This window comes from Melozone crissalis, unplaced genomic scaffold (assembly GCF_028551555.1).
Source record: "Melozone crissalis strain CALT ecotype California unplaced genomic scaffold, PUWL_Pcris_2 ptg000062l_1, whole genome shotgun sequence".
In the NCBI taxonomy this organism is placed as follows: Eukaryota; Metazoa; Chordata; class Aves; order Passeriformes; family Passerellidae; genus Melozone; species Melozone crissalis.
The window spans coordinates 5,312,207-5,328,157 of NW_026535840.1; the positions used below are offsets into that span (position 1 = coordinate 5,312,207).

Here is a 15,951-nt window from a genome sequence, read left to right on the forward strand (position 1 = left end):
AAAAAAATGGCAAAAATATCCCCAAAAATAGAAAAGAAATTCCCAATGGAATGAAATGAGGTTGTGAGAGGTCTTAGTGCAGCATTTGAGGTGCTGTGAGAGATCTTCTGCTTTTCCTTAGGATTTTGTTCCCTGGGCCAGGATAGAATGTGATGTGAGGCATTTCTTTGGCCTCCAGCTAAAATCACCCAGAGTTAAAACAAGAGACAAGAAAAAAGGGAGGGAAAAGAGAAGGAACAATCCCCATCCTTAAGCAATATCCTCTAATACTGCACAGAACAGGAAACTCCACCAGAGGAAGGAATACTCCACATCCTCCCTCCTCCCCTTTTAATTAAAATGGATTAAAATATTGGGGGGTTTAATCAGACTATCCTGTAGGGTGTCTTGTTTGAACTATTTCAGGACATTTTAGCAGGAGGTGGGGGAGAGTCCTGTTGGAAGCATGGAGCTGTTTTTTAGGAGCTCAGGATGAACATGTGCATCTGAAAAACAAATACACATTTCCATGTGGATCTCCCTGTGACTTCCAGAGAAAATCAGGGGCTGTGTTCCCTAAAAACTCTCTTTGTGCTCTCCTGAGAGCACCTGGACTCTGATCTCTACAGAGCTCCCATCAGTTGGCATTTTCTATCCTGGTTTTTTTTTTTTGGCTCTTCCACCAAAATTGTGGCTTTTTCTGGCCCATCAGTATCTTGTAGATGTGTAATAAACAATTCCACAAATTGTGGGGAATGGAGGGTTGGGATTTTGTGAGCTCAGACTCCTGAGGGCTGTTGTGAGCTTTAAAGGGAATGATGGACTTCTCTGTGTTACAAGAGGAGAGGATCCTACGTGAATATCTGGGTGAAAAAAAGGGTGAAATTTGCATTTGAAGGGGTTTTCTCTCAGATGAGGTCCCACTGTGGGGTGGGAGACACTGAACTCAGCAGCACGAGGTGTTTAATGAGGTATCACCAATCTCTTGGCACATTTAGGGCTTCAACAAAACTCACTTCAGAAAATCCAGACTTTTCAAAGAAACACTTTCTGAGCTGCTTTGGCTGCATTTCAGTGTGTTCAGTAACAATTCTGGGTGAGACCTGTGCAACATCCAAGTCTTCAAAGCCCCATAATTCCAACCAATCTCCTTGTGTAACTACTGAACTAACCTGGGATGAGCTCAGCTTGCTGCAACAGCACAGTATCATGTTTGTGGGGCTGAGCTCTCACTGAAAAGTGGTTTGCTTTTAAAAAAGGGGAGGGGACAAATGAACCTGTGAGTTTTTTATATTTTTAATTTCAGATCTCCTTCCAGAGGAAGTTAGAGATGCCATGGCTTTAATGTCTGGTTTAGCTGCCACTCAAAGCTCTCTTTCTGTAAGAAAATCTGAAGCAGGGATGTGCAGTTTTTTTCCAGATGTGAAAGGCTGTGAGTTCAGGTGCTGGGGCATCCAAGAGAAATTCCCCGCCCTTAAACCATGGACTTGAAAAGAAATCTAGCCTTTCTTTTCCATGCAATGGTTGCAGCAACTGCAGCTTCAAAAAATCCTAAAGAAAAATCCTAACTGCAGGCTTTTAAAAATCCTAAGCAAAGGGCTCTTGGTTTGTTTTTTTGAAGGTGTCAGATGTGGAAGGCAGTGAGAGGAGCCGCTAAATCAGGAGTTAAAGCCACCTCAGAAGGGTGGGCTGGAAGGAGAACACCTGACCTAAGGAATACCTGGGTTTTTATTCCCATCTGTTTACCTTGGATCCATCCACAGATCGATATTTCCACTCTTTCAGTGTGGTTTGCAATTAAAAAAAAACCAAAAAATTGAGAGTAGAAGATGAGTTTTATGTTCTTCTTCTTGGTCTTCCTTGGGGCAGGGCAGCAAATCCTCATCTGGAGGTAAATCCTCTCTGAGCAGCCAGGGTCAGTGGCTGGCATCCTTCCCTCCCTGGACTGGATTGGCATTATAGGGTAGCTAATCCCAGGCAGGAATTATTGATGAAGAGATCCTGGAATAATTTTGGGATCTGAATTTGTGAGTGAGCTCATAAATGGCAATAACGTGACAGAGCTGGGAATGAATTCAGCTGTTCCGTAATGTTTGTGATGGACAAGGAAACAGGCAAAGAGCTGGGTTTTTCCTTGGAATGGCAGCTTTTCCTAAAAGGATCTTGTGATGGACAAGGAAACAGGCAAAGAGCTGGGCTTTTCCTTGGAATGGCAGTTTTTCCTTGGAATGGCAGATTTCCCTGAAAGGAGCTTTGGGAAGTTCCCAGGTGCATTTGTGCTTCATGAGGAGATGGACATGTGGTATGCAGAGGAAGGAGCACAGAGGCCTTTCACATGATGTTTCAGGTTTTAGCTTTTATATTTTTCAGACTCTGTGCTGCTTTAGTGTCTGTGGGTCTGAGCTTCACATTAAGGGATGGTGAGCTCTCTGCACAGAGCAGGGAGACAAAACAATTCCTCCTCTAGCTGGGGACCAAGGACAAATGATCCAAATCTCAGCCCAAGAGCACAAACAACGTGAGCTGAAGAGAGAAAAACAAACAGGATGGGACTGCATGGGCTAAAGCTGTAACTGGACAATGAACTCCAATATGCAAATGGAGCAGAACTGATCAAAGTGACAGACCCCATGACCAGGTGTCCATTTTGTGCCCATTTTGGTTCACCTTGGGTGCAGCCCTGGCTGGGCTCTTGTGCTGCCCAAGGTGAATCCAGTGAGGCCTTTTAATAAATCCCTGCTTTATTCTTTAACTCTGTCTGGCCTCTGTTCTAGGGCAGCCTTCTCTAGACATCACTCCTACATTCAGAACATTGTTATTCCCTGCTCTCACTGCCTGCTCTGCCCGAGGGGCATTTTGGGGCCAGAACCTCCTTCCAACTAATCCATGGAGACCTGGGAGTGCTCAGATCCTACAGAAGTCTGGGGAGCGAGTTTGGTCTTTCCCAACAAGGCTTGGTTTCATGCCCTGGTTGTTTTTTCTTGCTCCAAAAGTTTGTCAGGGAACATCTCCCTAGAAGTCCTGACCCCATGGATTGATATCCAGAGGCAATGCTGGATAAGAAGGGTTTGCACCTGGGGTGGGACCTCTGAGAGGATGAGTGCCACCACACCACAAAGAAATAGGGATTTGCTCTCAGTGCCTCCCAGGAATTTGCTTCCAGGCATTCCCAGGCTCTGGATCCTGCTGGTTGTGTCAGTGCGCTGTGACTGTCCCTGTTCCCCTGTGTCCCCTGCCTGTGTCCCTCAAACAGGGCACAGCTAAAGTTCAACATCTCATGTGGACACAACATGAGGTGCTTTGTTTTCACTTTTAGCTCTTCCTGGATTCCCCATTGCCCCAAATTCCTTGGAAAGACATGATCCTGAGCTTTTTGGAGCCATTGGAGCCGGAAGGGAAGGGAAGCTGTGGCAGCCCTGCCACCATTTGCTGCATCTGCTCCTCCTTACATCACTTTTAAGGATGTCACCTCCTGGTGACAGGAATTGCAGCCATGTCCCTGCCACTTCCCATTATTCACTTTCACTCAAATTTGACACAGCACAAATCCAGTCTAGGGAGCTTTACATGATTTCAGGGTACCAGGCAGACAGGATCCCATGGATGGACCAGACCCAGTGGGTCATTTCACCCCAGCTAAAATATGGGCAGTCAGATGGAGAGTTAGAATAGTCACAGAACTGAAGATTTGGGGGAAATTTTGCTTTCTTTTACACAGATTTTTTTAAAGTGCCCCATCAGCTGAAGCAGCATTTAATAAGAAATAAATTGTGGCTGCCCCATCTTGGAAGTGTTCAAGAAAAGGTTGGGAGCAACCTGGTCTAGTGGAAGGTGGTTGGAACAACAAGATTATGAAGGTCCTTTCCAAGCTGAACTATTCCATGATTCTCTGACCCCTTTAGCATCTCATTCATGGTATCTTAAAACCATAAGGAGAGGACTTTTAGTGGGCACAGAAATAAGGTTTGGTTTTGGGGTGTATTTCCCTCCTCATCCCACCTGTGGATCTCAGGCTCACTTCACCTGTGTCTCCTTGCAGACTGGCTCTGATCATCACCATCCAGGTGCTGCAGCTCCACTTTTCCCAGTTTTTGCAGAGATTCCATAATTTCCATCTTCAGAAATGCTTTTCCTCTGTGATGGGTGAGGTAGTGACCAGGCTGTCCAAAAAAACAAATTAAAGGCTGCTTGTTAAACAAAACTGGTGTCTGGCAGTGGGGAAGAAGGCTCCCAAATTCTGGGTTTATCCCCCCAAACTGGTGGCATTTGCTCAGATCAGGGTGTTTGGTTCTCATTTGGTTGCAATTCCTGGCTGGCTGGCAGCCTGCAGGTGGAGAGGAGCCAAGTTTTCTCTGGAGATGACAGTTTGCTAACAGATGTCTGGTGTTTCCCAACACAGTTAGGATGGGAATCAGAAGCTACTTCAGCAGCTGGGTAATTGCAAACCTTTGCTCCTCACATTTTCTAGTTCATCAGCTGCCTGGGTAACAAGATTATTTAATTATTTTTGTTGTTGTTCATTGTTTTAGGAGGCAAAGCTTGAAATATCTCTCACAGCCATTACCATCCTAGGAGGCAGTGGCCCATTTAAATGCTGGGAAACTCCAGGAGTGTGAGGAACCACAGGATTTCCTCTCCCCTTGGGCACAGCATTGCCTAGAAATCTGGGCTGTGTCTCCTGCACTGCCACTTCAAAGGATTGGGATATTGGAAGGTGGAATTTCCTCCTGATTGCTCTGATGTCTTGTATGTGGTGCCTGTCCATGCCCAAGAGGAGGCTGAGGCCAGGCAGCTCCTCAGGAACAGGTATTTTATCTGGAGGCAGGGAAAGCAGTGGTGTTCCCAAGCCCCAGCTCTTCCAGAGGAGGATTTTTGCCATACAGATTCACAGGAAATCTGGGAGAAGAGCTTGGAGGCTCTGCAGGATGCTCCTGCCTAACTCAGAGCTGAACATCTCCTGTGCTGCTCTCTGAGGTCCCACTCTGCTGTCAGCTTCAGGAGTGGGCTGTGAGCCCTGCCAAGGGTGGGCCAGTCTCAGTAGGTGATGAAAACCTGCTTCAATAAGCAAAAAATTCCATGAGGAGAACACTGGGAGTTGATTCCTGGTGTCCCACCAGCTCCTGTGAAAAGCTCAACCTTCATTTTAAAAGCTCTTTATTAAAGGCTGTTCATTGCTTTTGGATCACACCTTCCCTGTATCTTTTCTTCTTGTGCACTTCCAGCTGGAATTTTCCTGGCATTTTGACGTGGGATGAGCAGCACAATTACCAAAATATCCAGGGAAAGGCTCTTTTTTAATTACAGCTAATTCCACTGGAGACAAACAAGCCCAGAAATCCCAGTGCAGGAAGCTCAGGCCTGGTGTGTGCACAGCTCCAGTGTGTGCCTGTGATGCCACTTGTGCCTCCAAGGTGTCTTCCCAGCACTCCTCCCATCAATTAATTCAGGAATTTGAACTCTTCCAGAGTCAGAAAAGCATGTGATTATTTGGGAAGTCTCCAAGCATGGCATAAGGCTGGGATTTACAATAAAACTGCTTGATTAAAGAAGAATGGCATGAGGTTGTGGCATCTCCAAGGTGGAGAAAAGCACCCTGCCCTGGCACAGGTGGATTTATCCTACAAAGGAGTTAATTATTCTCACCTCATCCTGCACAAGTGGGGCCAAACTATCCCTGCTCTCATCCCACCTCTGTTCTGGGGCTGGGGCACAGCTGGGTGCACACAATGCTGTGCCCTGGGCTCTGGGATGGCCCTGCTGGAGCAGGGAGGGGACACCAGGTGTGGTCCCTTCCAGCCTGAGCCACCCTGTGAATGTCCCAAATATTCCTGACTTCCAGATTCTTTATGCTGATCCAGAACTGAACATTTTCCTACAGAAAAATATTAATATATTAAATATATTAAATATATTAAATTTGTTAAATATATTATTATTACTATTACTATTACTATTACTATTACTATTACTATTATTATTACTACATAAATTTACAGAAGCTGCCTTCTGTATTCCTTAGCACTTCCCTCCCAGTGCCTCTTTACTTTGGGAGGTAAAATCAAACACCACAGATGTTTTTTACCATTGCTCTGTCAAGTGAGGAGCTCACACTGCAGAACCTTGGGAGCTTCTGTTCAGGGAGCAGCACGCTCAGCTTCAGGAATTTGGAAGGAATTCTAAACTCCATGATGAGGATCATACCCCTGGGTTCTGATTTAGCTTGGGAATATTTGTATTTTCATCTTTTTTTGTGAAGATATTTATCCTCCAGCTTAGCAGGTTTGGAATGCATAACAACTTAATTTATATGAATTTGGTGTTTAAGTGGACTTGGACTTTTGTAGCTGGGAATAAAACAGAATTCCAGTGGGACTGTTGTTAGTGGGCATGAGAAGAGATTTTTTTGCTTGTTTTTTCCTGTGTTTTGATTTCACTGCATATTTTTGGCATTTCTTTTGGGGTTTGGAGGTTTGTTGCACTGTATTTAGGAAAAAAAATGCATCCAATTTGCTTCATCTGCTTTGCTGCACTTGTGTGTTCTCACTACATCCAAGGAGTGTGACAGAGGGAATTGGCCAAGGGATTTCCCAAAGCAATGCCAAGAATGCAGCAAGTGTTTTTCTAAGCAAAATAATGCAGGTTTTTTTGACATGTTCCAATGCAAATCCAGAAGATTTCAGCTTCCTTGCCCAGGAAGGTGTCCCTGCCCATGACAGGGAGGTTGAAATCAGATGGTCTTGAAGGTCCCTTCCAACCCAAACCATGGTGTGACCCTGGCCCTGAAATTTTACCTCTATTTGTGCATTGGCAGAAAATTTTCCAAGCTGGGATTTCATCTTCCTGGCAATTAGAAATCATTAAAGGTGTTCAACTGCTCTGTCCATTCATCACAGAAAGGAGAGGCACTCACTGCTCTGTCAGCCCTGAAATGGTGGCTGTGCTGTGCTTTGAGAGGGGACATTTCAATCCTTTTTTAGTGCCAGCTCAGCGTTCGCCTCGTGATGAGCACGGAGGGATCAATGAGCAGCTGTGGCACACAAGGTTATCCCAAGTTCACAGCAGGCTCCGAGCTGATTGGCTTCCAAAGTCAGATGCATCAGGAGCAAGGTCACCAACAGGATCTGGTGACAGCATAAAAAACAAAGCAGAGCTGAAGTAATTTGTTGACAGCAGCCCCTGGGAGAAAATTGTGCTTTATTGCCTCAGATTTGGGGCTTTGTGATGTGACCTTTCACATTGTTGGACTCTTATTTGCAGGTTTCCCTTTTCACTTGGAAAATGATGGAGTTTTGCTCTCTCTCCCCCATTGGCATTGAGGTTTTAAATAGAGCAGAGGAGGTGGTTTGAAGGGAATCTGTTAATGAAATAATCAGGGTGGGAATGTCCCAAAGCTGGCCACGGGAGTGGGATGGTGGCTCATCTTCCCACTGCTGTTACCCTGCACCAGCAAAGCCTCCAGTGATTATTCCCTACTGTTAATTCCAAGCTATTCCAGCTAAAATGAAGCCTTGCACCCTCCAAGCCTCTCTCCATAATCCAGCCAACTCTTACCCCATAAAGTCACCCACAGCCAAAGGTTGGACACACCCAGGGACTCTCCAGCAGACAAATGTCACATTTTATGGAGGGGGTGGATCCTTCTCATCCATTTCCCCTCCAAGCCTTTCTAAAAATACCCTAAACCTTAACAAGGAGCTATTTTGGGGGAATTATGGTCATGGACAGGCATGGGAAGCTGATTCTGGCAGGCTTGCTCGGGTTGGAGTTGCATGTTCCTTACTCAGGCACGTGGTGCTGTGGGGATAAACAGAGAGCATCAGGATTTTGGGACCTACTGGCTTGGGATGGCTGCTCTGAGTGGGTTTAGAGGAGGAGAACAAGTGAAGATATCCTTATAGAAATGTTGATCTGTGCCTGAAGTCATTCATTTCAGGCATTTGCAGCTTTATCAGATCTGATTTCATAAAACCTGGCTGGGATTTCTCTCCGGGGACCTTTAGTGATCCTGCCACTTCCAATAAACATTTATAGAAACTGCTGCCAGCCTGTGGATATGAGAAACTCCTAGGAGAGACTTCTATCTTCCAAAAAATCCTTAAAGACACCAAAATATTTACAAGCAAACCTCACCCAGGAGAAGATGGATAGAAAATGCCCAGCCTTGGGAGCTGCAATGCGGTGCCAGGCATTGGCTTTGCACCCTCAGTAGGGATGTTTGCTATGGAAAAAAAAAACCCCATTAAATTTGAAAATTTGGAAAATCGTGCCCTCCGGAGCCATGCTGGGATTGGGAGCAGCAGAAAAGTGAATTTTGAGAGCTGAGATGGAAGTGCAGCAGGTAAAGGCTGGCCCAGGCTCTCACAGCTCAGGGACGGCAGCGGCGCGCGCCGCTCAGGTTTGCACCTCTAAGAAATTTCCATTTTTTCGCCTCAAAACCTCCAGATATGAAGCCGAAGCTGCCTTCTTTGCCAACCTGAAACTGTCGGATTTCAACATCATCGACACCCTGGGAGTCGGAGGCTTCGGGAGAGTGGAGCTGGTAGGTGACCTCTTCTTCTTTGTGTCACATCCTCATGCAACTGCTGTGTTAAAAGCTTAATTTTCTTTGTTATCACGCCCCAATAACCCCGAGAAAAATGATCTGCTGGGATTGTCTAGTGAAGCAAGCTGACTTACATTTCCTGAGACATAAAAAATGTACCAATAAATGCTTTGCAGTAGGCAAGGAGGATTTATGTCCTAGGCTGAGAGAGGAGCACACATCTCCTCTCTCTCTTAAGTGGTTCATGGCATTGATTTATGGCCTTTTAAAAGCAACCTGGAGAATTGGATGAGCGCTGGGATTGGAAGAGCAACTTAAAATCTTTTTTAACCAGATTCAGAGTAACAGTAGAAAGCTTCTCCCACACTTTTTTTATTCAGTTCTAGAGTGGTTGCACTTGGTTATCCTCAAAGCTGAACACTCAGCGCCCGACCCATGAAAACACACCCCAAACAGGGTGCAAAAAAGACAAAATCCAAGCCTGCTTTTTGCCCTGCTTGCAGCTTTGGAGCTCTGTGGTCTCCTTTAAAGCAGAGCCAGAGGGGAGTTGTTTGCAGCACCAAGGCAACACAAAACCTTGGAGTAGGAAGAGGGAATTGGGTTACACCATGGAGGAGCTCCGGACACCGGACACTCAAGCAGAATGTCAGGAACTCCTGCAAGTCCGGGCACAGGGGGAACAGAGTCACTGTTGCCACCACAAAACCTCAGAGAAGCCTCCTCTCCATAACCCTGTGGGAGATGAACGATTGTAAAATGGGCAAAACCGGGTGGTTTTGGTGGTTATTTGTGACGTAAAGAGGAGATTCGGTGTGCAAAGCTCAGCTTGCTCTTCCCTGACTTTTTCTGACTAGATATGAAATCCTGTGGAGGAAAGAACATCTGTGGGACCACTGGTTCCTTCCTGGGGTTTTGGGTTTAATCTATGATTATTTTGTTTATGAATATTTAATTTATGAGTACTTTGAAGGAGTCACCTGCTGAGGATGCTTTAGAGCAGGAGGTCGTGCTCAAGCTCTCTTTTGAAGTCCCTTCCTCCTCTCCTGACACCAGGGATTTGCCTCTAAATTAACATCTGCCTTCTCCACCCTGTAGTGAGGGACCCACCAGTCTGGGGCTTGGTTTGAGCCTTGGGAAGGTTTTGGGTTCATTTTTAAGGGGTTTTGCCAACCTCAAAAACTTGGGAGGTGCAAAGTTTGTGTCCATGAGGGGTTGCTGGTGGGACCCTCACCAGTGGCCATGGCCAGGTGACATGGACAGCCTTTAAGTGACAAAAACCCCACCCTGGTGATGTGGGACCCTGGCCCAGGAGGTAGGAAGAACAGGAGATGCTCTGTCCCTTCAAGGTGTCAGCTCGAGTAGAAATATTCCATTCTGAGCAGATGTTCACACCTCAAAAGCCTCCAAGAAGCCCTGGAGCCACCTGATGTGGGAAAAACATTCCCAGAGGTTTTCTTCCAGTGTGGGTGCCCCTCTTCTGAACAGGAAAATGATGGATAGATGGATAAACTCATTTTTTTGTAGCTCTGAACTGCACATAGATAAAACATATTTAAAAGTGTAGCTCAGCACACCAGATTTTGTTGGTTTTTCTTGACCACAGAAGGAAATTTTGTTCCAAAGCCAAAAAAATATTTCTTTTGTCAAAACTGAGCCTGGAATTGCTGCCTCATGCTTCCACCTCCTCCATTAAAAACATGGTTTATTGCTTCAGGCTAAAAATGTGAAGTGTATTGGAGGAATTGGCTCTTTTATTGCCTGAAAATGGAAGTGCAGGAATGTTCCTGGAAAACATTCCCAGTTTTTGTGCTTTCCAGGAGTAAAATGGATCAAAAAAAGTGAAGGATGTGGCAAGGAAAAGGGATTTTATAGCTTTGGGCACAAAGCCTCAGAATGTCACCACTGGAGAGGGCTACTGGGGGAAACTGGAATATCTGGGACTGGGATTGGCCAAGAAGGAATAACATTCCATGGATGTGGCTTTCCAGACTCCTCTGGCAATGCTGGTGCCTTGGAGAGGTCGCCCTTTCCATGCATCCGTGCACAAGGATATGGCTTTTAGGTCAGACATCCTAAAATAGAAATTATTTTCAATTCCATGGGTATTACACATGGAAATCCCCTTTTGTCTTGATTTTCCGGGCTGTTTTGTTTTCTGTATCTCAGGGAAAAAATTCCAAAGTTTGGAATGAGTGGTTTTTTGCTCAGTTTTTGGTGGCTCTTCCATCATCCTTATGGATGCTCCTCTTCATCCCAAACTGGGCTATGCTATTGACTTTTATCTAGGTTTTCCTTGAGGGATGGAATCATCCAGGGTTGGAGGAACCAGAGTAAAAGGCAGGAGAGGACTTTTTGGGATGCATCCACTCCTTTTTACAGCTCAGCCTCCCTGCTTTATGTCAGCTGTGATTCTTCTGAGGTGGGATACAGGATTAACATCTGGAAAATAAGAATTTCAAGTGCCACTGGGATAGGGAATGTCACCTCATGTGACAGAGATGGAGGACAGGTGTCCCCAGCCCTCAGAAATCATCTCTGCTCACCTTTATTGCTCTTGGCTTTGTTCTTTAGTTCCCTTTTCACTCAAGTCCTGTGCTCCTGAGCATCTGCTCTAGGTCAGTTCTTCTGGGTTTAAATCAAGATTATTTTTGACAGCTCTGAAATAAACACATTGGAGTAGCTCAATATCCAGGATTGGAATAATTTTTCCATGGAATTGGTGCCTGTAGGTGGTGGCTGAGCACAGGGAGACTGAAAATCACATCCTTGCCTTCTGCACTCCTTCTGGCCTCGTGGTGGCCCCAAAAAGCCAAATTCCTTTGCAATATGGGGATTTCTAAAGGCACAAATAAAAACATGCACATAAAATGTCACAGCCATGTTTTACAGGCTCTGTACAAAGTGGACACAATTGGAATTTTTCAGCTTTGTTTTTTAAGAGAAATCTGGCCCCAGCTTCTCAAGTGCAATTAAAACTCCTCCAGCCTCCAGCCCATGTTGTAAACAAAGCCATTAGTGAATTAATTAGATAACAAGGAAAAACCCACTGCAATTGTCTTCTGATAGGCTGACAGATGCAGAACCCAGATATTTTTTGGTGGAAATTTCCAATTGTGCCCAATTTCCAATTCCCAAGGCAGCTGCTTTTCCTAGGTAACGCAAAGTTTTTTACTGGAAAGGTAATTTTTCTCTTGAAAATCTCCTAATTTTTGGGTTTAATTGTCAGGAATTGCCTCAAGCTGGGCCAGGGGAGGCTCAGCTGGGACAGCAGCAGCAATTTCTGCTTGGAAAGGGTGCTCAGGCCTTGGCAGGGGCTGCCCAGGGAGCTTTGCAGTGCCCAGCCCTGCAGGTGTCCCAGGAAGGGCTGGAGGTGGCACTTGTGGGATTTCTGGGCTGTTCAGATGGTCTGGGGAAAAGCCCAAAGATGGCCTTGGGCCCCCGGGTTCGAAAGGACGAGAGGAAGCTTCAGATTTGTTCTTGGTCTTGGTGTTTATTAATTGCTTATCTAAAAGATTTTCTCTTGGCCTGACAGAGTTCTGCTCAGCAGTCAGCCATGGGCACACACTGAAAGCCCCTGGGGCGGTCACCTATCTTTATACCCGGAGTTACGTATACAATATTTATCATTTTTCTCCAATACCCTCTACCCTTATTAACCAGTGTTCCCCTAGTAAGGTCCAATCCCGGAGTGCCAACATCACCACAGAAGATGGAGGTCTAGAGGAAGAAGAAGAAGGAGAAGGGCACGCCCCAATTCCTCCATCTTACTTCTCTAGACCCCCCTGTACAGAAATCTTAAGCCCTGTATCTCACACCCCAATTAACTTGTCCCTTCACCATTCACCCCAGTGAAATCCTCCCGTCCTCATACTGATGTCATCTCCCATGTGGGATCAAAGTCCAGCCACCAGACATTTCTGGCAGCATTCCAGGACTCCCGAGCCCCCCAGGGGGGGTCTTGTTCACCCTGCACCCCAGTTCTGAGAGACTGAGATCCCACATCTCCCCCTTCTGTTTGCACCAAAAAGATCTTTTTCGCCATCCGATTCATTGCATGTTTTAAACATGCAAATATGCATGGGACAACAAGTATGAGGACTAGGAGAACTATTAAAACATAAAACCCTATTTTTAAGATTCCTCTCCAAACGGGAGAGATGTCAAAGAATTCTGCCAATTGATCGATCCATGATCCTGTGATCTCACCAAGCTTATTTATGCTGTCCTTTATATTTTTGATATTTTCATGAATTGACTTTGAATGATCTGAGAGATTCATGCAGCACATCCCTTCGAACTCTTCACACCCATGTCCATGAGCGAGCAATAGATAATCGATTGCTGCTCTATTTTGAAGAGTCGCCTGTCTCACACTACTGACGTCTTTTAACATATCATCCAATGTGACAGACACAGACCGCGCATGTTTGCTCAACCAACAACCCATGCGGTCGATCTGAGTCAAGGCCACCCCCGATGCTGTCTGAGGTGAGAAGATTGCTGTAGCAATACTCGTTTTCTTGTCCCAAGAAAACATTTCATCATTGCAATCTGCTGCATATTGCTGTATTGATCTTTTTTCTCTGTGCCTTCCCTCTCTTAACACGTTCAAATCAGGCGATAGCATTGAAATTTCCCCAATGCTGCATGGACCTCCCGTGGCATTAGCAGGAATGCCGTGCCAAATTCTGTCCCCGCAAATTAAGAACAGACCCCGCGGCAATTGCACCGGAACTTGGATCGATCCTTTGGTAGTTCTCTTTGTATATTTACACCAAGCTGAGGCATTCTTATAAAATTCATGAGTGGGAGTTAAATCAATAGTTTTCACCTTTGCGTCTTTTGGAGCCTCAAACCGCATGCAGAGTTTCATTGTCATGGACCCAAAAATCTCCAATTCCTGAGGTTCTGTAGAAGCCACAGGAAGCAGGTGTGTCCAAGCACACCACTCTTTTATAGGATTTTTAATGACCTACGAAATGTTAATTGCAGAGTGCCCTGGAACTGGCCATTGGTCCACTGGCAATCCAACCATGCATGCTGAAAACGGTTTACCTGGTCTTGAATGTGTCAGGCAGATGCTGTCTAAATTCGCTGCCCGAGCTAAAGCCTCCCATACATTTTGTCTTGGTTGACTAACAGGTAAATCTCCCCCACTGCTTACTGCAATGAATGAAAAAACAATGCACATAAGCATCATGAAACCCATTACTTTGCTTTTGTGTGAAAACCCCCCAAGGTCCTTGGTTTCTTTTTTTTATTTCTCTTCTGGGTCGTTTTTCGCAGTCTGAGTCTCGACTTCTGTCTGAGTACTCGTCTCTTTGTTTCTTGGATCAGCGTTCTCGTGCTCTCGTGTTCGGAATGGCTTCACATGCCGCACCGACACCCACTTCAGACCTCGATCTGTGGAGATACAAGCGAGACCCTTTCCCCAAGAGATTAGTCTGAAAGGACCCTCTATTTGACCTGTTTCTGGGTTTCTGACCAAAACCAAAGGATCTCCCTTTAGCTTTGCCTGTGTGTTGTTTAGAAAATGTCTCACGATCGGTGGATCAGATGGATAATCCCTTTGTTGTGTTAACATTGTTTTCTTCGAGGTGCTTTTCTTTTTATATATTGTTGGAAAAAATTGCTGCATTGTTGCAGTCTCGCCACGAGATGGCGCTGTGGCTCCGCCGAGCCGACCCGGCATGTCGTGCACTTCTGCCCTCCTGCCACTAGGTGGCGCTGTCACCGGCCCCCCTGGCTCGGATGACGGTGCAATCTCGACTACCCTACTTCCTCTTCCGGCTCGGCGTCTCCCGTGAGGGGAAGGAACTGAAACTCCGAGGCTCGAGACTAAAGGCACCAGATCTGGAGACGGTGTGGAGCCGCGGGACGTAGAATCCCTAACACGGCCCCTCCTCACCCGCGACGTCGCAGGGGACCGGGCTCGGGCCCGCCCGCGTCTTACTCTCTGCGCGTGCGTGCTCTCTGAGCTACTTCCGGTGTCCCCCAGGGTGACGTCATCATCGTCTCCCCCCTGTTTCACCTCCGAAGTTCCCGCCCCTCGGTCTGTCCCGGAATCCGACCCCTCCTCCTCTGACGTTGTGTTCGCCTCCCCCGCCGGCACCCCGGCTCTACCCGCGATTCGAGCTGATCGTCGCACCGGCTCTGACATCACACCCGCGCGCCTCCTGCGTCCCGCCGCGGCGGCCCTCCGGGGCCGCGCGTTTTCCCTCAGCCCGCCTTGCGCGCTCGCCGCCCCCGCGCTGGTATGTGAGTCTATCCCCCGGTTTTTGCGAGTTTCGCCCTCCGCGGGCGTGTCCTCATCCTCACCGGCGCTGCTCGCGCCCGCCGCCGCCACCGCGTCGCCGCTTTCGCCGCGAGCAGGCCCCCCCCCCGATCCCTTATCTTCCTGCTCCCCCCCTTCTGCTCCTGACTCCTCCACACTCTCTGGAGTTTCAGGACGCCCTTGGGGTTTGTTGCATTTTTTGATCGGGGGTTTTAATATTTTTTCCTGCTCTCTTTTTTCGAGAGCCCTTTCCCCCTGGCCTTTTAAAGCCAGAGCTAATTTTTTCCCGGAGCTCTGCCGCTCCGCCCCCTGCTCTGAGGGTGCCGCAGCTTCTCGCTGCTTCTCCAGTTTTTTAGACTGGACTGCAATACCTTGTAACATGATTCTTGCCGGCGAGAGTAGCTTTAACGCTGTCTCATCTTTTTTTGTTGCTAAAATATATAAATGCCTATTAATCTCTTGCCAAAACCCGACTTCGAACAAAAGATATGTCTCTGCAAGTGGGTAATTGAGCCTTGCCCATAATAACAGCTGTTTTAATTCTTTCTTTGGGATCCCTTCTGTATATAATTCTGCTACACTTTGTAAGGTGGATAAGATTTCCCGTTGTTCTTGGGAGAGTGTTGCCCCCATAATATTATTTTGGCCTTCTTACCGAATCTGTCGCCAGCGTGGTCTGGAGGCCCTTGTTCTCCGTCCAGCAGATTACGAGGGATGGATCAGAGGCGCCTTTCTGGTCCCAGTCCAGGCCGCTCTGCTACGAGCTGTCTTCAGCAGAAGCTGAGAGATGGGATTTCTCAGTGACTGCTGATTTTTGCAGCTTCTCCCGGCCGGTTTTTTCTTTTTCTTCTTTCTTTCTTCAGGCTTCCCTCCTCTGGAGTTATCAGTGCTGTTCTCTTGGCTCTTCAGCTCTTCAGGGCTTTCCCCCCCCCGAAAGGTTTGGTGGGAGATAGCCCGCACAGCGGACACCAGTTGTGGGATTTCTGGGCTGTTCAGATGGTCTGGGGAAAAGCCCAAAGATGGCCTTGGGCCCCCGGGTTCGAAAGGACGAGAGGAAGCTTCAGATTTGTTCTTGGTCTTGGTGTTTATTAATTGCTTATCTAAAAGATTTTCTCTTGGCCTGACAGAGTTCTGCTCAGCAGTCAGCCATGGGCAC

The 15,951-nt window shown here is 46.8% G+C and overlaps 1 protein-coding gene across 2 annotated transcripts in view; it reads left to right on the top strand.

Moving 5' to 3' along the window:
- The window catches only part of PRKG1 (protein kinase cGMP-dependent 1), a 353,715-nt gene that overhangs the window by 316,381 nt on the left and 21,383 nt on the right, over positions 1 to 15,951 (top strand). For both annotated transcript variants that reach the window (XM_054288351.1, XM_054288352.1), the window contains exon 10: positions 8,422 to 8,518. In XM_054288351.1, the coding sequence (XP_054144326.1) occupies positions 8,422 to 8,518 (97 nt within the window). The remainder of the gene's footprint in view (positions 1 to 8,421; positions 8,519 to 15,951) is intronic.